The following is a 27,002-nucleotide window of genomic DNA, read 5'->3' on the forward strand; positions in this document are numbered from 1 at the left end:
GGGAAAGTCACAGAGGGGTCTCTGGGTATACTGGTTCCAGTAACCATGCCACCCGGGGGGGGGGGGGTACTCAAGTTTGGTTTTGGTAGGGACGTGTTGCTGAGATTTTGGAAGTAGACCCATAAATATACCAATTTTTCAAGAAATTTGGACCCATTGATGATTGATATGTCAAAATTTTCGGCCGAATTTACTCAAAATTGTCTTAGTTTGGGGAAATTTTGGCTAGATTAAGGGAAAATTGGGCTGTTTTCCGAAAAAATTGAGAACATTTTGAAAAAAAGACCCATTCATATACCAAAATAGGCTTTGAAAAAGGGGTCATTGATATACCAGAAGGCTGAAAATGCTACCCATGTTTGCGCACGTCCCAGATATGGTCATTTGTACTGAGTACCCCCGGCCATGCCAGCTTTTAAAAAACACCTGCAAGACCAGCTGCGGTTCAGTGACCCTCAAAGTACAGAGAAGTTTGATAAGGATGGTTCATTCTTCCTTCCCCCTTAATGTTCTCTTTTTTCTTTAAAAAAATTACCCAATTGCTTGTTATAATGATACCCTTACAGTTTGTTTATCGTCTCACTTACAGTGTCAATGTCTCAGATTGGGTATCTTTTACCCATATCTAGTCTTGTATGGGGTCACCATCGGAACCCCTTGGTTACCCCGGCACTTGTACAAGAGACCCCTCCTCTGTAGGGCAAGTTTACTCAAGTGACATGCATCCCTCAATTAAACTAAGAAACATTATGTGAAGTCAGATCTGAAACTGACCTTTGGGGAAACAGTGTGAAATTGGGGTAAAATAGATCAAGTTGGGCTAGAAACAAAAGAAAACACATAAATTTGAGCAACAAAAAAAGCTGAAAGCCGCTACTAAGCTGAACATTTTCAGGTCTGTGTTTAGTGTGTTATTCACCTTTCACCCTTTAAACTGCTGCATAGATTTCCAGTGCCTTCTTGCAATGGTTTAACCTAGAGTGGCAAGTTTTCCGTGATTTAAAACACCAAATTCCGTGATTTTGCGTGCATGGTTTTAAATACTAAATTCTGTGATTTTCCGTGATGTAATTTCAATTCCGTGTTCACATTCGGGGTAAAAAAACAAGTTACTTACATTATCTTTTTAGTTGTTTTATGCCCGAAATCTTTGAAAACGGACTTCATTTTATTATTTTAACCTCACATCTCATTATTTTTTCTTCATTTTTATTTTTCTCAAGGAAAAAACATGTTTCCCGTGAATTTCTGTGTTTTCCGGGTTTTTTTCTTAAATTCCGTGAATTTGTCCGTTTTCCGTGACACTGAAAACTTTCCACTCTAGTTTAACTCCCTGAGCGCTACCTACCAATCTAATCTAACATTGCCAATGATTGGTCAATTACATGTTATTTTCACTTTAATCACCCATCAGAATGGAGCTTTGCAAATAATTCACCCCAACTTTTGTGTGGTGAAATTATTCTAACAATGTTGCTGATTGGGCCAATTGATAATGAAAACTTCTTTTGGGCCAATTAGCAGGTAGTTCTCATTAAGCTGACCTCATAACTCATCTTTCACAAGGTCTTCTTCACCAGGTGGTACAGGGTAAATCTTTTGAAGCAGACGATATTTTTCCAAGGCGTATTCCAGGTTTTGCTCAATATCTACAGGTAACACTTTATCTCTCTTGGTATCTCTGGTAAGTTTATCAAATAGCTGCAGGAAAGAGAAATAAAAATAAGTAAAGATGTTTATCATTGCAAGATTTTGTTTTAAAGGTGATAATACCGGGTTACTACAATTTTGAACGGTTAGTGTGTTTGATGGCGAGTACTCGACCATCTCAATATAACCCATGCAAATGAGTTTTCTCTATTATTATGGAAATGGAGATTGAGAACAACATTGGGGTATCAAGTGTAGCACTGAGATGGTGTTAATTAGGGATTCAATCATGTTTCACCATTGTTCATCACCGATTAACAACGATGCGTCTGTGTCGTCTAAGTAGTTTACTTCTTGAGAGCAGTTTAGCTGCTAGAACGAAGTAAACCATGCAGACGCCCCGGACGTGAGTTGTTAATCAGTATGACGAATTTTACATACATTCCAGGCATGACGAATTTTATGCGCTCATACATAACGCGTATGCGTAACCTTGCATTTGCGTATACGCCACTCATCACCGATTAACAACACTTGGCTCCTGTACAAAGTTATAGGAAGAGTTCTTGAATCTTACTTAAAGGACAGATCACAGTGTGGACAGATCACTTGTGGTACTGAACTATTCTGTGCTGCAGGGGTCTATGCTCAGACCACAGTGGTTTGTTATGCACCTCTCCTATACATCACATTATCCAAATAACATCTTCAGAATGTCACATTTACGGAGATGGTACCCACATTTATATTTCATTTGATGCATCATTGAACGCAACTGAAAATTCCATTCTTCAGGAGTCATGTATTGAGGAAATCCATCAATGGTTGAGAAATACATGTAATTACTTCAAACTTTAAAATGTCAAGACCGAGATTATTCTAATCTTCTTCTTGAGTTAATCTGCATGATTGCTTTTTTGCAGATTTGTGCATGTTAGAAATGTTCATCATTATTATTATTACGATTCACAACATGTCATCTGGATCGTGTATTTGAGTCCTGAACCATAATTGAAATGATCGCCACTCAATAACGCGCACAGAGTCAATGCATCTACCATCATTACAAAAGGTGCATGATCCAGTCACCAATTTGCTATATGTACATCGCCTGGCTAATAATTACTTTGTCAGCAGAGATACTAAAATCAATACCCCGGATCGATACATGTGAATGTACTATGCACGAGTTTGATATGAGACGAAAATCTTTGGATACCGGGGTAGAAAATGATGAATATCTCCCGTAAATGATTTCGTATAAAGAAACCAGATATGGTTCCTTTGCACTTGAATATATATTTTGAACAGATATGATAGTCGTTAGCTTGCATCTTGAGAAAGTAGCTTGCATCTTGAGTCAAAAACTGACAATAATTCTGATTTATATGTGCCGAATTATATAGCGCAGTGTATAGGCCAATCGTGGAGGTAGTCTAAAAGCATATGACCTATGGCGCACCATATGCTCGACTCACACACAGGAGGTCAGTCACCGCCTAATCGGGCTATATTGTCAGTAGCCTTAGTCAGATGTCCTTCAGCCCATTATGCGACTCAAAACTATTAAACAGGTCGATACAAAATGGCCATGCGTGGCGGTGGATTCAACCTACCATGGCGATTTCTGCCATGAAGATATCGGGCGATGACACTGTGTGATATACTTACTCCTATTGCATACTGTTTAGTACCTCCTAGCACCTCCTGGTACATCAAGATAAACTTCTTCTTTGTTAGAGCACCATCTCTATCCATAAGAATCTGAATTACGTCCCTGTATGGAGATGCAATACAAATTAAACATGACCATTTAGTAAAAATAAAGCCAAAAAATGGGGGAGGCATTTTACCTTTACTTTTTAGCCTATGACACATTATTAATGTGTAAAGAATATGGCAGCATCCTTTATTTCTGTTTTGTTACCAAAACATAGCGTGATTTAAAAGTTGTTTACATCACGATAGAGCATGTATGCATATCCACAGCATAAGTGACAACGTGCATCACTGAATTTGGACATGTAACTGTGCGTAATGCTCTGCATAGAATGTGTCACACTTTATTGAGTTTCAGATTCAATCAGGCCACATACATTATTCCGATTCATGGACTCTCAGATGAGCCGTTTGGATAATGCGCACTTTTGAATAATGGACAGTGGAGGTAATTCAATGATATTCACAATCACACACAGACATGGTCTAACATAGGCCTAAATTTGGCTACAATGTCCTTGGAGTTTAATTGGTCCAGTACACCCATGCTGGATATAGCCATCAGTATACCTTTGTCCAGCTTATAATCAGGGCCGGATTTACCTTTTTGGGGCCCTGGGCCAGGTCAGAATTTGGAGGCCCCCAAACTCACTGTGAAGAAGGCATGTGCACTCCCGGGGGGGCACTGGTCATTGACAAGGGGGTATCATGTGTGGCCAAAAAATCACGTAAAAAGGGTCTTTTTTCACAATCAGGCACTGTATGTACGTATCGTGAATAGGGTGTCAAAAACATGGAAATTAGAGAAAAAGGGTATCTTTTTCACAACAGATTTACGTATTTAGGGTCCATCCAGACTCCAGTCCTTCATAAGTTTCATGTCCTTCATGTTTATCCCCAGACTTGACTGTGTAGTTCTCTGTTTTAGTCTCTTCTTTAAGTCCATAAAGATTGCCGACTTTGCCCAGCTGGCCCTGGTAATATATTTTCCATTAACCCATTCAATGCTACAGCCCTACAACATTCAATGGTGATGTACACATGCAGTACATGTACAATGTACACAATGTACACTCTGATTTTAATGGAAGAGTTTCAATTCTCCTTTATAAAGTTTCTCATTTCATTTTAAAATGTTTTTACTATTATTTGAATTTTCTATCTTGTATTATGGATAAAAATAAAGATTTTTCAAGCTAATTTTCATGTTGTATACAGTTATTTAACCACACATCTACGGATGAATGAAGAGGATTGATTGATTTAACCTGTGACCTTATATCCAAAAAAATAAAATAAATAAAAACATGCATTTATTATCGTCAAAAGCATCAGATTTTTGTCACAATAAGTGATCTTGATTTTATTTAAAAAACAAATTATAAACATTTGAATAAATTGAGAAAACATTAAATGAATATTTAAAAGATAAGATGGATATGGTGCAGAATTAAAATACGTTTTTGGATTGGTATCAAATTCTGCAGTCATACACGAATCCTGCAAATCTTGACTGAACTGATTGAGCGCCATACATCTCAGTCGCTATTTACTGACTTATTTTCATCCTAATACTTTATTCAACTTATGAAATAATACCACTATTATTCATCCGATTCCTTCCAGAAGTAGGCCTAATTGTTGTCATTTTAAGCTTTTAAAATAAATTATTAATATTATGCACTTTTCATCTTTTCACAATAAAGGCCTAGGCCTTAAAAAGCCAAAAAATCTGACCACTATTTTATGATTTTTGTCTCAATTTGAAACATGATTTGTAGACCTATAATAATATTTGTAGGATGGAGAATAAATTGTCGAAACTTTAATAGGGCCTACAAAAATGATATAAAAACATTTCTTGACTTATACGAGTGGATATTCATACGTATAAAATGATTAAAGAGTTTAACTGCAACACTACACTATTTTTTGCTCACCTGGAGCGTTTTCACTAGTCGACTAAGCGTCTTCAGCAGATGGTGATGCTGTGATGATATCTTGTCTCACGATCGGGATATCATCACAGCATCACCATCTGCTGAAGACGCTTAGTCAAACTAGTGAAAACGCTCCAGGTGAGCTTCAAAAAAACTCTTTAATCATTTCTTGACTTCTTTTTCTATTTTCTTTTCTTCATTGTTGTTTTTTCTTACAGTTTTGTAATTTTTCTTTTCATTTAATTCCCTCTTAGGCTCTCTGATACCATATATCAGCTTAAAAAATGAAACGTGTATTTTGGAATTTTAAAATACCGGTAGCTCATATTCTGCCCTGGCAGAGCCATTCTGAGTTACTATTAAAGAAAACAATGAAAATGGAGCTTCAAGTAGTAATACTTGCTTAGGGTGTCGAAAATACATGTTTTACTTGCTAAGGGGTAAAAAAACGCCAATACTTGTTTAGGGTAGGATATTACACTTGTTATACTTGTTTAGGGGTATATTTTCAGTCGTTGCACATACTTGTTTAGGGTGCTTTTTGAAACTCCATGGCCACGCATGATACCCCCTTGTCAATGACCAGTGCCCCCCCATTTTTTTTTGAGTGCCCGACGGCCCGGCCCAGTGTAGTGACAACCCTGTATTTGAGTCAATGTTCACTCAAAACCATATAATTTTTGCCAATTATCATTGTCACCTCAGGTATTAATAGGGGCACTCCTATGTAAAGATGGTACAGGTGTGTGCAGAGGTCAAGGGTTCCTTTGTCAGGCTTTCTGACAGTTTATCTCAATTTTAAATTTGCCACCTTTGGTCCACATAGACCAGATCATATCACAAATTCACATCGAAATATATACACCCTGGATAGACACACAGTGATAAAACAACCAATAACAATGGGGGTATTCCAGTTGAAATCCATATTTATACCCTCTATACCATTTTTCACCCTGACATGGCAGTGACGTCAGTGCGCATTTCATTGGGCACGTCCAACTTTAAATTGCTAGCATTTGCTCAAAGAGCTAGCATAAACACACATACGCTTACAAATGTCACATAGATGCACGCGCGAAACAGCTGCCTCAACGCATTGACGTCACTGTCACAACAGGGCAAAAAATGGTATATGGAAGATATGACCTTAATCTTCCACAAAGCGGGTGTAGATTTCAAATGGAGTCATCAGTTAACCCCATTTGAAATTCACACTCTCTTCCTGTGTGGAAGATTAGCTAAGATTAAGGTCATGTCTTCCATGGGGGAGTATGGATTTCAACTGGAATAGCCCATTGTTGATAAAAATAACACAAGGCAGACATATGTGACATGATCAAGGGGAATGAGTCACATGTCGACCCTGGTAGAAAAAGAGTTTTACATTAAGTTTCTAAAGAGGACATTTAGAGCTTTCAGAAACTGAAAACTCCATGTTGATACGACTTTTCTTTGCGAAATTACGCAATTTATCAATCGCTGAAAACAATATAAAACAAAAGAATTTTAACACTTTCTTTGCCAATATCTCAAAATCAATATTAGCGACATCCGACTCATTTCCCTTGATCGTGTCACATATGTGATGCGATCAAGCAAAATCAGTCGGAACTCGGCAATAATAAATTTTCAGTTTCTTATAGGATAGTAAAAAGGATTTACGGCTGGATTTTGCAGAAACCCCATTGAAATTGAACAACCAGTTCCAAAGATATGAGCAATTAAAGCGCTTCCAAAACAATAGGAAACAAAAGGAAATATTGCCTTTGTTTGGCTATATCTCAAAATCAATATTTCCGGGTTCCGACTGATTTTGCTTGATCGCATCACATATATCATCGCGGTTCTGGCAAAACCTTGTAACTCCAATAGCTGCTATGTGTTAAATATAATATAAATCATATTTTGCCTCTGAACTCCTCAAATGTTCCATACTCACTTGAGCTCTGAATAATCCACATAGGTATATTCATACTCCTCTGTATTGGATGGTTCCCTTGCCTCTATAGCGAATGTATATTTACGCAGCGTATCACCATCAAGTTTACTGATATCTTCAACTGTAAGATAACCTTTGCCCTCTGGGTCTAGTATTTCCTGAACCTGAAATGAAACCCAAAGGAATAATTTGTTAATACAAGGGTTACCACTAGTGGCAGTGCTAAGGGAGGGGGATGGGGTTATACACCAAAAAAACCCACTTGTGCCCCCCCCCCCCACCATACAAATATCCACTATTTGGGCCATAATTAGTTTAATTCGCCAGCGAAGTGTTACGTGTAATCCTATTATCACCATGTCAACTGGATCACGCTTTTGAATTCTACACCACGATCGAAATGATCGCAACATATAAAAGACTATGGCATGTACTATCAATTCCAAAAGGTGCGTGATCCAGTTACCAGGGAGTTACTTAACCACTTCGCTGGGGAATTGAGCCTTTGTATCAGGGCACAGAATAAGAACTCTACCGGCGGTGGGATTGAGTAATATAATGCAAATAAATGACACTTGCCACAATTGTTTAGGCATGCATTTCCAGATCTTCTTTAGGGTGCTTTTTGATAGTCCATATTCATGGAGGATACGTAACCTCTCGTCAAATGCCGAGTGCCCCACCCCAGCTTGAAAATGAATATTCAATGTATTTAAATGCAATTATTTTGTATTTGAAAGAACACAAGAGGCTAAAAAGCAAACGTTTTTGTTGACTTTCTTATCACCCCAAAGTACACTTCTTCTGCCCTAACCAGGGACGGATTTAAGCGGTGGCCCGGTGCCAGTTGATTTGGCTTCGGGCCAGTAAACTTCCAAAAATGCTGGCCCGGCGGGCCACTAGATTTTTGAGCCTGATAACTCATGAGACAAAATAATTAGCGATGGACATAATTGGACATAGTTTCTGCTCCACCTGTGTGTAATATATATTTTTATTTAATGATTTTTCGTTTATTCTTATACTTGCATTGCAAGCAAATTCGAAATATATACGACCGCTTTTTACGGTGATAGTAGATATGTACTATATACTTCCAAGCTCTTTCGTGCTCAATCTGATGATGGTATAGCGATACCACAAATACCGCAAACTTGAACTGATGTGAATATAACTAAATACAGGAAGGACTACTGACTACACTCTCTACATTTGAGTACACTCAGTACAAAACCATTAAAAAGATTTGCTCAACTTAAATTGGCATCAAACACAAGTAACACATGTTAAGTTTGGTAATTGGTAGTCTCTAACTTCAAAGTCGCATTGCAACATGCTTATTCATTTTGCACTTTTTGCAGTAGAAAATACTGAAAAAGCTGGGCCAGTAAATTTATTGCAGGGCCAGTACATTTGCCATATTACTGGCCCGGAGGGCCAGTAGAAAATTGTAGCCTAAGTCTGTCCCTGGTCCTAACCTCTTGCAATTTGTCTGTATCAGCTCCTCGAAATAATTCCTTGTCAAATCTTATGGGTCCGTTCTCTCTTGCAGCCTCCAGCATTTCATCCCTGGAAAAATATCACACAAATAAAATATTTATAATACTAATGATCAAGACCTTGAAGAAGGAGACCAATTTAAGCTTAATGGGTGTTTAGCTCCTCTTGGTAAAATAGTTGGTCTTTAGGGGCTGTGCAGTAATTATGAGACCTTTGCAAATGCCAAATTTTTAGGCTCCCAATTTGCAAACCTTAAATGGTCTATTATTATATAATGCGAACATAGCGAGTAGCAATTTTGCATATTTGAATGTTTCTGTACGTTTTTCCTACGCCTTTTTAGAGCGTGTTGTTTAAAAGGTGCTCCGTAAATGTGTTCCAAATTACCCCCCTCCTTCGATCTGCCAAAAATTGCTTGCCCCCTTTTGGCTGGCCAAAAAAAATCTTGCCCCAATTTTTTACCATCCCCAGGGCTTATAATTATTGCACAACCCCTTATATTGTCTTGGTCATTGGTCCAAACAGTAAACATATTATCTAAACTCCTTCTTAGGAAAGCTTTCCACAACTCAGTCATTTCATCATGAGAAAAAAATACCACTTATTTACAGCAGGCATTACTATCATGGTTTGTCATATGTGTGATGACTCATGACTCAAGAAATAAAGCATAGGATTGAAATTGAACGTAAAACAACAAAAAATAAATCTATTATTCAATTATTGCTTTACTTAAAGGAGGATTTCGTGATCCTAGCATCCTCTTTTTATGACATTTTTCTGTAGATATCCATGAAAAAAGCTTATTTCCAAAATTTCAGTTGATTCCGATTTTTTGTTGGTGAGTTATGCATGATTTAGCGCATTACACTGCTCCATAGACCACTGTTGTTGTAAAATTCAAATTTGTCGATATTTTTGCTAAACGAATTAATCTGCAATCTGATATTTTTGGTATGATAAACATTATGTAGCCAGAGGTTTCCAGTGGTATAAAAATCTCAACTTTTTTTGAGAAAAGTGGGGGGATGAGGCTGTGGATCAAGAATTGCCCTTTTTAGCCCGGGGGAGGGGCACATCAAAAAAAAAAAACTTTGGTGGGTATGCTCCCCCGGGATTTTGAGGCGGTGGGTCTTTGGGAGCTGACGGCGTACCGGTAAAAGGGGGTCTTTTGGAGCTGCGAACCGGGCTGTGAACAAGTAAAATGTGGGCTTTTGGAGCTGCGAACAGTCAAAATCAAGGCTCTTTCTTGGCCTTTTGGTTAAAAATCGCCTGAAAAAAACCCAGAAATATGAGGAATGAGCAATTTTTGGGTCTTTTAGAGCCAAAATTATCAAAATCAAGGGTCTTTCGGAGCTCTATTTTGGACACAACACAGGAACTTGGCATCTATTTTCTTTTCAGTTACACCACCAGGAAAATGACCTAACTGAATTGACTTACTTGATTTCCCATATGTCATGATGTCCCATCGTCATATACCCATGCCCAGGCCACTCCCAGACGACATCAAACTCACTGAGTGGTATGAAAGCTGGCTCGGTCTCATTACATCCCCTGTCATCATACTCCCTATATTGAAAAGCAAATAGTACTGCTATGGCTAGGTTGGTTTCACCAGCTGAAGACACCTGGTGGTAATAGGCTGTACACAGAGAGAAAACAATTTTGATATCATGAAATGAAAACCAAATCTTAGACCAGAAGTTTCACATGATCATTTCAAGGATATACCGGTAAGGCACCAGAACCAAATTTGTTTGATCTTTGGATCGACCATCGATGCTGCTTCTAAGCTTATTGTCAATTAACTAATAACTAATCAATCAGAATTAATGCTTAATTTATATTGGTCAATATCAATACAAGCAAAGATTCATATGCTATCACAATTGTAATCAAATAATTGATTTTTTAAATAATAAGGATCGACCAAGCCTCAATGTTCAATTGAAAGATCAAACTAATTTGTTACTATTGCCCAAGTGAGCATAAAAAGACAATTTTGCATGTCACCGTGTATATTAATGGCAGCCCTATACTAAAAACATGAGTTTGACTGAAAAAATGGCAGACATGTCAAGACACATCAAGGCAAAACAGCTATACGGTAAAGCTGACAGGTTGATGCCTAAATAGCTGTTAACCTCCTTTTTGAAGCCGGCCCATTTTACAATTCTTGGAATGTGAATATATTCACGAAGAAAATAGTTTAACAGTCCAATTCAGCAGAAGGGTCAGTTTTTTTTAATCAGAACCTACCTATTCTATCAAAATATCAACTAGTTGACCTTATGTTTGTCAAAATTCAATGACTGACACAAGGAGCATAAACATTGCATAAATAAACTGAGCTCAAAAAGAAACTTATAATTTTTCACAAGGTCATATCTTGAAATCCTGTCTATCAAATTCTACCAAAATTACACACAGGTTTACTTCAATGCTCTACTCTTAACAAATGTCAGTAACCAAACAGTTATCCAACTGACACAACAGCAAAATGCACTGACATGGAACAGCTTCCTGGACCACTTTCACAGCCCAGCCCTGTTTCATGAAAAAAGTGTATGAAAAGCAGAAAGCAGCACCGTTTTATCATCAGAGCAAGGATCTTGTGTGCATTCTCACTGATTTTTTGTGCTGGGTGCCAAATGTTGGGCTGTGAAAGTGGAGGAAGTCCAGGAAGCTGTCCCATGACAGTGCATTTTGCTGTTGTGTCAGTTGGACAACTGCTTGGTTACTGACATGTGTTTTGAGTAGAGTATTAAAGTAATCCTTTGTGTAATTTTGGTTCATTTTGATTGACAGTATTTTAAGAAATGACCTTGTGATTCACAAGTTGTAAAAAATTATAAGTTTCTTTTTGAGCTCAGTTTAGATAATTTAGAAGAGAACACTATAAAGCAAATATATGAGTTATAAAAGCTTGTTAGCATGTCAAAAGAAGCTGTGTCTCTATGGAAAGAAATCCATTAATATTACAATCACTAAAATATTTTGTCCCCATGTTTAATACCACTAAGTCCTCTACCTGCCGCATATTCATAAAGATAATGCTGAATTTATGCAATCAAAATTTACAGCAAGGAGATCTTGTGCAACAGTAAAGTAAAATATTTTCATCTTCTGAGCGGTCAAGTAAAATAAACTCGTACAACTTACTACTTGGCAAGAACAAACAGTCCCCAGCATGAATGGTGAATTTAGACCATGGTACTTTGGCTATATCAGGATGTTTTATCATGTCAACTTCCTCTACATTGATTTCAGAGTAACCTCCAACCTCGTAATCTGGCTCCCATGCCTCGTAGATCCACTTCTCATATTTTCGCTCTGTAAGATTTTCAAATCAAATAAAAAATTTGAAACAAAATTAATACAATAAAAATGCATATAAACAACTATATAATAATTGACTGCTGTGGTATCATGAGACACTAAGGGCGAATTTCTCGACGGTGTCTTAGCAATTGGCTTGTCTAGCCTCAAGGCTTAAGAGGTCGTAAGACCAGGCTTAACTGAAAACGTATTTCCCAAGCACGGCTACCATAGCCTCGAGGCTTACGTTAGCCCGTGGGCCAGGCTTGTAGGATTAGCCCGGGCTTCAGTAAAATTTGCATTTCTCGAAATCAGTCTTCTGTAGCCGTAGTCTATGCAAGCCTGTTAGACCAGGCTTACAGCGGCTTTTCTTGGCCCTGCCTCAGAGCAGGTCTTAGGTCGGAAGCCTTGGTCTATTTCAATTTACAAATTATTTAAATTGTAACGCAAAGTTTATCTTTCATATTTTTGACGGTCTTTCAATTAACATGAGTAAGCAGTCGCATAACTAGGGGCGGGAGCTCTTGCCCCCCCCCCCTCCCCCATGAAAATGGTAAATTAGGCCTACTTCTGAGAGTTATTAATTAACCTCATATTTGGTCATCTTAACCTTAAAAACTAAATTTTTAAGGTTAAATAAATTGCATTTATCCCACTTTTGCACCATTGGCCTATATGTCACCAGCTTTAATAGCTTAAATATGGCATTTGTACCATAATTTTTTTTCATTTTTCAATCCCACCTCCCCCCCTGTCAAAAAGAAATCTACGCCAATGTTCCGGGGACACATTCCAAGCAGATCCCACAACTCCTCAGACCCACTCCACCCCTTACAAACCCAAACAGCATGAACGATGCCTGCTGCCCCTCATTTATTATGTTTGCCCCCGCTTTCCCCCACCCACCCCCAAATGAAAATGTCTAGTTACGCCACTGTGGGTAAGTAATAATGTTCGAGTCGAACATTTCAGCATTTTATTTTAGTGTTCATTTGAGTTAGTTGAATTTTTTTAAGTAGCTGTTGCTATCATAAGACCTACTCATTTTGAATGATGATTTTTTAACAACGAATATAATTTAAAAAAAATTCTTTCATCATCATCATGATCATGATCATCATCATGATCATGATCATGATCATGATCATCATCATCATCATCATCATACAATACAATAAACGGAATTTATATAGCGCCTTAGCATACGTATGAACAAAGCGCTTTAAAGTATGAATAAAGCGATGATGATGATATCATCATCATCATCATCATCATCATCATCATCATCATCATCATCATCATCATCATGAAGACCTATATGATACCACCTGTCCCTATCCAAGCCTTAATTGTTTGATACTCGTACTTTTCATAAGTAGGCCTATTACAATATTATTTTGGAGTGCCTATATTATACCAGGTTGGACATCAATTTAATACAATAGATGAAGGATAAAATTGAAACTGAATTTACGGATAAGATGCATATAATATTGCTATATATCTTCTACTTAAATAATTATAAATATTGTACCAACAGATAACTTTGTGTGAGATCTACGAAGACTACTGATATCAGCAGTAGATAGCACGTTGGTTGCTTTCCTTTTTAGGGGAATCACAGATTCCTTTCCATTAGGCTTACAGTTTTACCCTTTTTGGGATGCAAAGAAAAAATCCAGAGCATAGACGTATCATTCATACACGTTGTGGAAATAAAATAATACATAAAAGACACAAAAACAGACACAATATTCTTGCATCAAGTTGTGTACGGTATAAGCCCAAGTACAAGACCGCTGGTCCAGGCTAGTCTTTGCGCCGGAACATTTCGATAATGAGACGGCAACCTTGTTAGTACGGTAAACCGTGAGGACCACAGCTTATGTACATCTACCTCCAACAGCCTTTACAATTAAGTCGCTGGTTGAAAGGGACGAGGTTGTCAAGCGTTAAGCCTGCAAGGCCACTAAGACTAGGTTGAATTTGCGTTGTAGAAATCTGGCTAGAGTTAAGACTCAGGCTTCGAGAGCGGGCTAGGCTTAGTAGCCTCAAGGCCACCTTAAGACTACGGCTTAATAAGACTCCTGTCGGGAAACTCGCCCTAAAAATCTTTTCTATGCTGTACTTTTTGTACTTCCAAGTCAGAGCATGCATTCGATACATCATAGCATTATGCTCAACACCCAGTGCCTTGACTGTGTGAGCAATGCCCAGACCTATGCCAGGACTGACACCTCATCAACCCAGTAAGGTAGCGTCAACTTTGCTTTCTCGGACACATCCTCGGACAAAATCCACCCAAGTCCACTTTTTCAAAATCCGCCCCCCTAAATGAAATCCTGGTTACAGGCCTACACTAATATTTTAAAAGCAACTCTCCAGAGCGCTTAGCATGGAATGATTAGCACCCTTGAGACCCCTGGATCCGCGACTCCACAGGCAGAAGTAATTTTAAATTATTATTACTTTGGGACCACCCCTTGAATCTGTGCCTGGATGCAAAAACAGAGTTCGCGTCTTTGAATCATATGATGGCAAGTGTGAATATACTGAAATAAAAGCAATCAATCAATCAATCAATTTTTATTTGCACTATGCCAATTTCGAACAGTTTTCCTTGTTTTTAAATTCTATGTGTCATTACACAGGCATTGAGTTTTGAAAAACACAGGCATGCTACAAATCACACTTCTGGAAATGTTAAGGCTAGCTTTCAGGCGTGCTATTAATTTTACTCAGTAAGAAGCTTAGGAATTGAGGAGTGCTATAAATCTCACTCGGACAGGCGATTTAAGCTAAGGTGTGCGATGGTATGCGATCGGACTTGCGCACCTTAAAACTCTCTGATTACATTAAGCTATAAAAGGAATACTCTCATGCAAGGTTATTTTCGCTATAGACGAATCCAATGAGCCAAGTCATGGTCAGGATTTGGTCGGCCATCTTTGGGTCCCCGCAACACCAAAAAGCTGCTTAAAATCGATGTTAGATTCTTTTGTGTTGTAAACTGTCATCATTCTTTTGTCTACGTGTAACACGGGTGATAGAATGCAGTTTAAAATATCCTCCAAGGCCGCATTATTTCACATTTTAGGTGAGATTGAGCCGACGGGGACCCAACTTTGGCAGCCATTGAGGTATAGGAATGCGTGAAATTGGATTCGACTAAAGCTTGGAATGTGAAAAGCAAAAAATAATGTTGTTCAAAAATGTCTACTTTTTAGTGATGTGGTCGGCACCGTTTTTTATTGTCGACATGTCGATATAATTCGTATACCGACGTCGACAGTGTGTCGACATAAAAAAAAAATTCTGAAAAAAAAAAAAAAATTTTTTTTAATTTTCAAAAATTTTTTTTTTTGGCCAGAAAATCAAGTTATAGGCCCAAACTGACTTGTTATTCAAGCAAGAGCTGTAGGCATTCTTGTATTGTTTGTGATATTTGTACAATGTGTGAAATAAAATACGCTTTTTAACAAATATATAGTGTGAATCTGTCTGATTTTTACCCTTTCTGATGTTTTAATAAATTTATAATTAGAAGATATCACAAAATATTGTTCATTCCACACAGTAAATGATCATTTTAAATGGTATTCATTTACTTGCCCCTCTCCCCCTGAGAAAAGCACAACCCGATAACCGTGCGTAAGCAGTTGAAGGACTGGTGGATCAAGTCTACACTATATACACGTAGTAATATAATAATGAATATTTATCGCGAAATGTCAATATGAATATTAAGTAGATATCATGCATACTTAATGAAGTTCGCCATCTTTCATCTTGATCATGTCAAGTATATAGTGATTTATGAAAGGTTCGATCGGGAAAAGTGGTGGCGCTATATTAATAATTAATCAAACCAGCAGGGACACGATACGATGAATCGATATTTATTGAATATTTTTTATGATATTTTCTGATTACTTGTAACAAACAGAAAGAGACAAAAATAAGATAAATGAACACATAATATTTTAAAGATGTATTTTATTTGACAAAACATTTTACAAACAATACAAGAATGCCTACAGCTCTTGATTCAAGGTTGAAACCAGAGAAATACTGCTACTCAAAAAAAAAAAAAAAAATGCCAATTTTTTTTTACAAAGTTGGAAAAAGTTGTACATTTGAATTACTTTTGTTTCTATTGAACAGCTAGCAATGCATACTAATTCAATGTGTCCCTGACTGTTCAATAGAAGCAAAGGTAATCAAAATGTACAAGTTCATCCAACTTTGTAAAAAAAAATTGGCATTTTTTTTTTTTTTTTAGCAGTATTTCTCTGGTTTCCAACCTTGAATAACAAGTCAGTTTGGGCCTATAACTTGCTTTTCTGGCCAAAAATACTTTTTGAAAACTAAAAAAAAAAAAAAAAAAAAAAAAAAATTTTTTTTTGTCGACATGATTTTTTGATGTCGACATACGTGCCGACGTCGACATTATGTCGACATAAGGCATGTCGACCACATCACTACTACTTTTACAATATTTAGGTTCCTTTTGAGGTTTTCCTTGCAAATTAACATTGTGTTTACTTTTCATGACACTAACTTAACTTGAATTTTTGCAAAAAAATATAAATGTAAACAACTGACAAACTTCAATGAAACTTGGGCTCCCTTCACTCCTCTTACTCACCAATAAGTTTCCAATACTTGGTCCCATTCACTAAACAATTAATAGCATTGAATGCATCCTTATGAAGAATACTATGTGAGTCACCACCGCTCATCCAAATGTCAATCTCAACCAAACGATCACGAAATAGTCCGCATGATAAACATGGAGGCACAAAGAACTCTGGGTACATTGCAGTAGGTAATTCAGACACCATGTAACGATTGGTGGTGTGATAGTGGTCTATAAAGTGACCAATACTGGATCTTCCTATATATTTGTCACCCATGGGGATTAAGTGGGATCCTTTTTCCCTTTTTCCTTCAAGACGAACCTGCATTAAAAATAACATGGATAAAATGATGCAATTTAACCCCATGAAAACTACCTGCCGATTAGTCAAAAAGAAGTTTTCATTATCAATTGGACCAATCAGCAACAATGTTAGAATAATTTCGCCACACCAAAAAATTGGGGTGAATTATTTGCAAAGCTCCATTCTGATTGGTGATTAAAGTCAAGATATCATGTAATTGACCAATCAGAGGCAATGTTACATCGGCAGGTAGTGCTCACTGCTCAGGGGGTTAAACAGTAAGCTTTGACTGTAAATGCACATGACCACCAGTGCACTGCCAATAACAACCTGTAGAGTAGACAGCTTTGATGATATTGGTCTAAAAAATTCCTATCCTCTTCTGTATATAGGTGATGGTCAATCATGTGAAGATTTGGTCATACATGGTGGTATTGGTATGATGGCGCCATATTGATCATGTGTGTATTTATAAATATAGTCAAAGGTAACTGCTAAGTAAAATAGTTTTCAGCAAACGAAAACTACAGTGGCGTTTGCATATTATGGGAGATTCCGGGCTTGTACATAAACTTAATTATGTTTTATGCTCAGCTGAAGTAACTCAGTAACCAGAAAGATCGGCATGCATTAGCCTAAAAGTTTTTGTATCAGTGAACACTATTCCTTATGTCACCCAGTTTACTGGTTGCAGTCGTGGGACTAGTATCAAAATCACAAAATCCTAATGACATTAGATCTTAAGGGGGTACTACACCCTGGCCAATTTTGTGCCTTTTTTGCATTTTTGTCAAAAATTATAGCACATTGGTGACAGGTAAGATATGTATATTATAGGGGCAAGGACTACAACTACTGTACTGAAAATTCAGCAACTCAAAGCAAGTAGTTATTGATTTATTTATCAAATATTGGTTTTCCCTCATTTTGACTGTAACTCCAAAACTTTTGTCTGTGCTGAAATAAAATGTCCAGTGCAGTAGTTGTAGTCCTTGCCCCTATAATATACATATCTTACTTGTCCTCAGTGCACTATAATTTTTGAGAAACATGCAAGCAGAAGCAGAAAATTGGGCAGGGGTGTAGTACTATCTTAAGTTCAGCCAACAAGTCTCAAATAGGGCTTCTGCAATTACAATGTTTTTTGGGTTTTTTTTTTTCAAAAATGAAACTTTATTGCGGGAAATTTGTTCTAAAGTTCTAAAGCAGCTCAGTAACCAGAAAGATTGGCATGCATTAGCCTAAAAGTTTCTGTATCAGTGAACACTATTCCTTATGTCACCCAGTTTACTGGTTGCAGTCCTGGGACTAGTATCAAAATCACAAAATCCCAATGACATTGGATCTTAAGTTCAGCCAACGAATCTCAGATAGGGCTTCTGAAATTACAATGGTTTTTTTTTTCAAAAATGAAACATTATTGCGAGAAATTTTGGTTTTTTTTGTTGCAATTATTATTCATGGTCTCACATAGGGTATCAATCATGCAATGCTGCAAAGTCTACAATGGTGTGACTTCATAAAAGGTATCTGTTTAGTGTTCATGTATGAGGCCACCCTTGAAACCCTGAAACTTGCTTGATGTTTACCTGCACAGGGATATACCATAGTTACAGGCCCGTATTAAAGTGTCACAAAAGGTGGCTCAAATTGCCATAGCAAAATGAGCTTACTGTATTTAGCTACAGGGGCACTAATTAGGTTATTAATTATTATTAGTATTATTAATAGTATTGTTGCTGCTTATTACAGATAAGAACATGCTTGTATCTGAACCCTTTACTGTGAATATGTTTTCACAAAAAGATTATTTTTAAGTCTAAAGCAGAGTGTTGCAAAAATGAAGAATGATTTTCTTACTTTGTTTCAAATTCTAAACCCACCTGAATTGGCATGACTAAGGGATGAATACATGTATGTCAGCCTGAACAGAATCAGGCTGATATACATGTATTAGCTTACTATCTATTTTATGTACCTTACCTCCAAATCTCCGTATTTCTCCCTCAAATACTCATCCGTCCACAGCTTAAAACCTGGACTCTCCTTAGCAGCGCCTCTAAAGATCACCGCTCTTCCATGCTTCACATACTTTTCATAGAACTCTCTTGGACTAGGGACTTCATTCAGTTCATCGATTTCAACATCTGGAGGACGATGACTTCCCAATGGTTTTAGATGTCCTGTTGGCAGTGCTGATGTGGATTGTGAAGACTGGGAGTGAATTGATGGGAAGACAATGATGAATGAGATTAGATGAAGAAGACGGTGGAAAGACTTGTAGCTTGAGGAAGACGACATGATCGGATGCATGCATGAAACCGGTCTACACTGAAATTTAGCAGAAAAATTAAGGTTAGCAACCATTTTAAACTGTTGCGATTTGGTAGTTCACAGCATCTTGCGAATGGTAGTGAGCTTTGGCAAAACTTGCATTGGTCAATTCATAGTGAGTGTGTGAAGAATTCAAATATCACAGATATACTTTTGTAGGTCCTGTGGTTCTTGAGTTATGGTGCAAAGAGGGCTGAAAAACAACACCTTTGTAAAACGTACATAACTCATTAAGGGGGGTCGGTCTTTTGTGTGCGTAATTATAGAGGGCCAGGGGATTCACGCTATCATTATAAAAAAATATTTAAAGAAATCAAAGAGCCCTAGGAATAAAAATTGTAGTGTGATTCACGCCAGATACAATTTCTTTTAATGACAAAAATGAATTTTTGTAATCGATCAAAAACCAAACGTTTTATACAAATTTTGAATTTAGCCTGAATCAGTAAATATGGCACCTCTACGCCCTTTTTTTCAGGTCAAGGCTGTTTTTACCATTATGCAGCGAATCATTGTTGAAGCTATTTCACATACATGTCTAAAACACTCTAGAGAAAGAATTTTGCCATATACTGCTGAAATATCTTTTGTTGATTTCAATGATAGTGTCTTAACGTCGTAAATTTTAAGGTCAAATTTCTAAAATCAAAACAAAACATTGCGACGCAGATATTCCCCGACTTATGCAATTTCATCATCGTATCAGTGTCTTTATTATTTGTTTGAGCCCTTTTCCAAATGTTCGTGCTATTTATTCATAAAACGACCAATCTATCTTTACAAAATGCGTCATTTTAATGTAAACTAAAGGCTAAAGATAGCATTATGAGATTTATCTTTTATTATTACACTCTTCTGTTCATCTGCCTCCGTGGGAGAGTGGTAAAGACCGGGACTGATAATCAACGACGCGTGGAATCGTTGGTTCGAGTCCCCTCGAAGCCTGTGGGAACTTTTTTTTTCTTTGAAATTCATGATCGCATTCCGAAATGAGTCACTTGTCGCTAAATCGTGGATCGTATCCTTAACAACAATAAATCGAGCAAGTTTTCAAAGTATATAATTTGTAGAATGAACTTGTGCAAAACATCAAAGTGTTATTTTTCAATAATTGATTTAGATAATGAAAATTGATTTTTTGACTGCTTCGACCAACAATGCCTACAATCCCCGAAAAATGTTGTTGAAACGCTTTAGGCATCTTGAATGAAATCCAAAGTGTATATTTAATGTGGATAAAAATGTTCAATATTTGGAATTAGAAGAAAGCTGGGCCATCAATTAACACTTTTCCTTCCCCACCCCCATCATTCAATGTTGCGACACTTTGGAGACACGCTGAACACATTTGCACGCTTCAACATTGCACGGGGAGTGGGGGACTAATTTTCCCTAAAGACGCTTTAATGTTTCAAGACATATTTCAGGGATTGTATGAGGCAAACGCTAAAATTAACATCTGATTTTAATCTTTTGGCTATAACTTTAAAACTACTTGATAGAATCACTCCAAATTTTCAATGAATATTAGTTAGTGCATAAGCTATGATATGGGTATAAAATAAAACAACTAATTGTATCAATTTTGACTATATCGCCCTGCACTACAAGCAGGTTGCACCCCCACCTGTGTATGTCTACAATCATAGATTGAATACAATAACGCTCTTTTCAAACATACTAATCTTACAGATGTGAGTGATCAGCATGATATAGTTCAATGCATAGGTATCGTGAACGCTGCAGTGCAGGGCAATATAGTCAAAAACGACCTTTTTCACCTTTTTCAGACCAACGCCCCGAGCAAAAAAACAAAACAAAACGAACCAATAACAAAATCGCATTAGTGCGCTTATGAAGTAGGCCTACTCATGCAGAGATATCTTTAAAATTGATATTTTATTTGCGTTGAAATGGTAAAGTGCGATTGTAAATCGTCCCATTGAATCACATAGTGATTTGACGGTTTACCCTAGCCTAATACTGAATATTAATACAAGGAGTTTCTTTAATTTAGAAATGGTAAACCGTTGACAAAATTCATAATTTAGGCCGATTTGGTGTCAACTTTTATTTGTAAAGTGTTTTGTTTGAAAGCTTGTTAAAAACTACATCTAATTTTACTATTTTACGTTTTGTTAGCTCTAACATTATTTACATTTTACTGATTTTAGCAAATGTAAATCGTCTGTCGAGATTTACCATTTTCATAATCACGAGAATGCAATGCGCACCCATATATCACGGAATCCCGTAATTATTTCAACATGACAGCGTGGTGTAATGGACAGTACTACAGACGGTGAAACGGAAGGCTATTGGTTCGAGCCTCAACAGTTTCACCTTTTTTTTTTTTTTTTTTTTTTGTGTGACTTATTCAAACCAGTAAACTATTCTTCTGTATTCATGACAATTGACATTGTGAAACACGAAAATAAGTTTTAAAGCCCTAATTTATCTATGCCATGATAATTGATTTTATTTTAATTGTAATAAAGACACAAATAGATCCGGACATCTTTAAAGGTTATGAATATGGGCACTATAGCAATTGTAAGATAAACTATTCTTCTGTATTCATGACAATTGACATTATGAAACACGAAAATAAGTTTTAAAACCCTAATTTATCTATGGCATGATAATTGATTGTTTTTGTTTTAAATTGTAATAAAGACAAACATAGATCTGGACATCTTTAAAGGTCATGAATATGGGCACTACAGCAATTGTAAGATACCCCCCCACACACACACCCACCCCCACCCCGTTCAAGTTTCATACGTTTCATAAGTATTTTACTTATAGAGTGCTTGCACATAAGGTCATTAGTTCAAATCATCTCCTCTATAGGCACGCTCCAGAAGATATGCAAATGGATGGAGTACAAAAGAATTATTTGACCACTACCTAAATAAAAGATGAGTTGTTTTATTTTGTGCCCACATCATAGCCTATCTATTAATGAATAGTCATGGAAAATTTTTCACGCGGTACCTATGCATTGAACTATATCATGCTGATCACTCACATCTGTAAGATTAGTATGTTTGAAAAGAGCGCTATTGTATTCAATCTATGATTGTAGACATACACAGGTGATGGGTGCAAGCTGCTTGTAGTGCAGGGCGATATAGTCAAAATTGATACAATTAGTTGCTTTATTTTATACCCACATCATAGCTTATGCACTAACTAATATTCATTGAAAATTTGGAGTGATTCTATCAAGTAGTTTTAAAGTTATAGCCAAAAGATTAAAATCAGATGTTAATTTTAGCGTTTGCCTCAGACAATCCCCGAAAAATGTCGTTGAAACGCTTTTAGGCATCTTGAATGAAATCCAAAGTGTATATTTAATGTGGATAAAAATGTTCAATATTTGGAATTAGAAGAAAGCTGGGCCATCAATTAACACTGTTCCCTTCCCCACCCCCCATCATGCAATGTTGCGACACTTTGGAGACACGCTGAACACATTTGCACGTTCAACATTGCACGGGGGAGTGGGGGGACTAATTTTCCCCTAAAGACGCTTTAATGTTTCAAGACATATTTCGGGGATTGTAGTCTACCCTTAAAGATGCAAAACTAGTATTGTTCAGTTCAGTTCAGATTTATACACCAGGGTTAGAAGTTCAGGGAGAATCCGAGAATCCATTCTTGCAGGGATTCTCGTAAATAAATTTGGGAGAATCCAAACAGATTCTCCTGAAATTCTTGGAACTGTGTGCAAAGTAAATGGAGGAGAATCCAAAGATTCTCGCAAAATTCTGTCACAAGAATCCATTTAAATTCTCGCAACATGTCACAAACTTCTATCCCTGTACACGTAATATCACATCTTCACATGAATATACTTTCTGAACAAAAATTGTGATTACTAGGTTACAAAATTATGATTGCATTGATAGATAATTTACACAAAATGAATAATTTACATAAAATGAAGTATTTTAGCAATGGACAAAATATTAATAAAATTTGATATTTATATTACTAATAAATAATAATAATAACTATTCGTGATAAAATAATAATGGTAATAATTGCACCTGGGAACCAAGGGAGAACAAAACAGACAATATGACGGCAACACTGTCTGGACGTTGGACGCAATTATTTTTCCCTGAGCCAAGGTGCGATTTAGCTCTATTGGCCCGTTACAGAAAAAAAATGCCCCCAATAATTTCCCAGTGCAATGTATACATTTTCATATATGCAAATAAATAATTTTAGATTCAAAGAAAAAAGAAGAAGAAAAATTGTTAATCATCGCCGGGGGTGGGAACCGATTTCGGGACCCTTCGTATTGCAGGCGAGATTCTTACCACTACACCACGTAATCGCATTTGTTTACATGGGGAAATTTTCAGTACCGTATATATAATAACATATCGTGCATTATTCATACAAAAATTCAAAAAAACAGTACATGTACTTAGAATGAGGTTCACTGTCGAAGTCGAACCTCAACGGATTTAGACTGATAAAATAGTGCTTGATAACATACATACACTATCGTGTTTACGTGTTAAACCAATGACGACGTCAAAATTCGGTCGATCTTGGCCGCCCCCCAGGCTGCATATTATAACATTTGCTGAGGAGAATGCCCTCAGTATTTTTCAAAATTCCATTTTTTTACAAGATTGTAATATACTTTATTAAACTAACATGCCCTGCAAAAATCAAAATTGGTCGATCTTGGCCGCCCCCAGGCTGCATATTATAACATTTGCTGAGGAGAATGCCCTCAGTATTTTTCAAAATTCCATTTTTTTACAAGATTGTAATATACTTTATTAAACTAACATGCCCTGCAAAAATCAAGACTTTATTAGGTGCTGTAGTTTTGTCCAAATTCGCGCTTTTGAATAAAACGCAGGAACCGTCGTACTTCATAATATGATGGAAATATTAGTAAAACCTGTACACGATGTTCACATCACAGTACGTACACGGCGTGCGGGATGGTAAACACACATCAAAGGCCCGTGCAGTAGCACAAACAAAGGAGTGACATGTATTGGCAACATCAGCGCTGGTACTGGTAATAAATTTCAGTTTTCTTTGCTTTAATACCGCAGTTGTTCCGCTCAAAATTAAGCTGATTGTGTAAGATTTAAACAAATCATTGATGTATCACAGCCTAGGTAAAACGTGTAAGATGTATAAAAGTATTCAGACAAATAAATGGGCAATGAATGGGTTTTAAATGTTGCATACCTCGCTAGCTCTGGAGTTAAGCAACTTTATTCAATTGTGCGGCGCATTGCTTACCTGTATTTTCAACATACGTAATCCACTTACGGTACTGTATAAAAAATAACGTATAGATCCCTATTTATGGTATGCGTATGGTATTATATACCTCATCTAAAGATTCCTGCCATCTGATTGGTTAAAAGCGCGGGCATAGTTTTGACTATGCCCCGCAAAAGTAACTATTCCCGGGCATGATATTATGCACGCGTTAATGTTTTCGCACGCTATAATTACATGGAAATCGCAGATTGTAATCTGTGCCGTTCGCATTGAAACTATTATTTCTCTTTCCAAAATCGATGCTTAATTTACCCAAACAGATGACAAGAATCTTTAGATTTGGTATATAAAACAAATATTAACTGCTTGTATTCGGGGCATGGTTAAAATTATAGGCCTGCGGTCGGATCTCAAAACCATGACTATGCCCCTCGGCATCACCTTGGGCCTATAATTTCAACCATGCCCCTCAATAGCAGTCAATATTTGTATACTAAAGTTGGTTTTTTAAACTTCCGTGGTCCGCGTACACGCTGGTGAATTGCGATCGCGTAGAAGTGACAAGGTCGCCTACTATGCGCCGCGCCGAAGACCAATGGGTCAGCCGGCTTGTTGTCAAGTGCATTGATCAGCCAATCAGCATGATTGTTTATTGCTTTTTGTGTTTACGCTTGTGTACGCGATACGCACAGGCACGACCACAGAAGTTTTAAAAAAACAAATTTATAACCCGGACTGTACTGAGTAAACTAAAGACTTACAGTATCAGCTAGTATCATGAGTCCACATCCAACTTAGTTTCGTCAGCACACTCGACTGTTATCATATACATGTAGCCCGAGGTGAATTCAAAATTGCCATTCATATCGAAACCTTTGGGGAACAAAGATTTTCCGAGAAACACGGGCTAAAATCTGGTCTTTTTTTACATCTCTTGCCACCAAAACATGATTTGCGGTGATATAATCTGGATCTGCTAGTTACATGGAGCTAAAATACTGTGATCTTTTGATTTTTTCAAAAATAAACATGCACTTAACTTGTTTAGACTTGCGTATCCAGGGGTAAACTTTTTATTTTTAGTCAAAAATCGCGAAAATTTCAGTATAAATTTCGCATTTCTTGAAAAACCGGGAGCTTCTAGTCAGCTTCTACTCACCAGAAAAATAAACAGCGCCATCTAATCACTTGGATCTCTTGAGTAAAATTTCATCAAAGTGACCGCTTTCCATTGATGTAAAACATTCATTTTGGTGGCTTCAGATTAAGACTCGCGTGTGTTCAAGAAAGAGAACATCGTGAATTCGAAGTCTGACTGAAATCTAGTCATCAGGCTGTCATATCCTAGTCTTTTGCACAGACCTAAAACATTTCGACGCACTGAATGCGCAAAGCCAATCGATCAGAAAGTAAACAAACAACCCGCTGAAGAGGTTAAGTGAGCTATTGTGCATAACGTGGACAAGCTTCTTCGCAAAGTTTGTGTATATTCTATCGTATTTGTGGCCAAATTGTAATCAAATTTTTTTTTTTTTTTTATTCTGTAACCACAATATTGTAAAATAAGTAATACAGATAAAGGTGTGTATTTGTTTGCAATAAAACACAATATAAAATGGTTAAAATAGCGATAAACGAGTTGTATGTCAAAATAAAACATTCGACCGATAGTATCATAGGTTTCAGTGCTTCGTTGACAGTATCGATCTGTGTTCACTATTATGCGTGACCTGTGCGTTCAGGCCAATTTTGATATGGCCCTTTTCACTAAAAAGGTTTCCATATGTTACAGCATCATTTATACATATCAAATTAAAGTCCTTGAGTAAAGAAAGCCAAAACTGAAAACCGTTTTGTCATAGCACTTTCTGTAGCAAAGTTTACATCTTAATTTACATGATTTATTAAAGCTTAAGGACATTGTCCCTACTACTGACCTGTGTGTGAAAATTTATTCCATAGAATGCTGGTGCAGAGGCAGTATACGTGTGAAAACAGCTACATGTATCTACATGCTACTGGTCAGCAGTTTATGGTGTAGCGTGTAGTTTTAACCAAGTTTCAACAATACCTTCCACACGTCAGTACACAAACACAGAACCCCGGGCACAGAACATATGTGTACCAGAGCCATGGACGTACTATAGAGCACGTAGTGCGATGCCAGAGCATGCAAATAAACTGAAATCAAAACAAGACAGCGCAGTTCATCTAGAAATACAAGATTTCCCCAAAACGAATAATTTATAATTTACAATTTTTAAAGTCACCCTCTAAGATATCAACAAAACAAGAAATTTATTATTTTAATCATGTTTGATTGTAGAATGCATATTGCAAGTAACAAAATCGAACTTTAATGTGTGATTTTAGGTCAGGTAATGT

At 36.9% G+C, this 27,002-nt stretch overlaps 1 protein-coding gene across 1 annotated transcript; it reads right to left on the reverse strand.

Annotated features, from left to right (window-relative positions):
- Nucleotides 1-411: 411 nt before the first annotated feature.
- On the reverse strand, nt 412-26,658 carry LOC140157210 (uncharacterized). The gene is made up of 9 exons (XM_072180328.1): nt 26,555-26,658; nt 18,999-19,346; nt 16,721-17,033; nt 11,917-12,087; nt 10,195-10,396; nt 8,730-8,820; nt 7,252-7,415; nt 3,322-3,427; nt 412-1,701 (listed from the first exon to the last, which is right to left on the reverse strand). The coding sequence occupies exons 2-9, from the start codon at nt 19,326-19,328 to the stop codon at nt 1,546-1,548; spliced, it is 1,533 nt and encodes a 510-aa protein (XP_072036429.1). The 5' UTR covers nt 19,329-19,346; nt 26,555-26,658; the 3' UTR covers nt 412-1,545.
- Nucleotides 26,659-27,002: the final 344 nt, after the last annotated feature.

The sequence above is a fragment of the Amphiura filiformis genome, chromosome 7 (assembly GCF_039555335.1).
Source record: "Amphiura filiformis chromosome 7, Afil_fr2py, whole genome shotgun sequence".
In the NCBI taxonomy this organism is placed as follows: Eukaryota; Metazoa; Echinodermata; class Ophiuroidea; order Amphilepidida; family Amphiuridae; genus Amphiura; species Amphiura filiformis.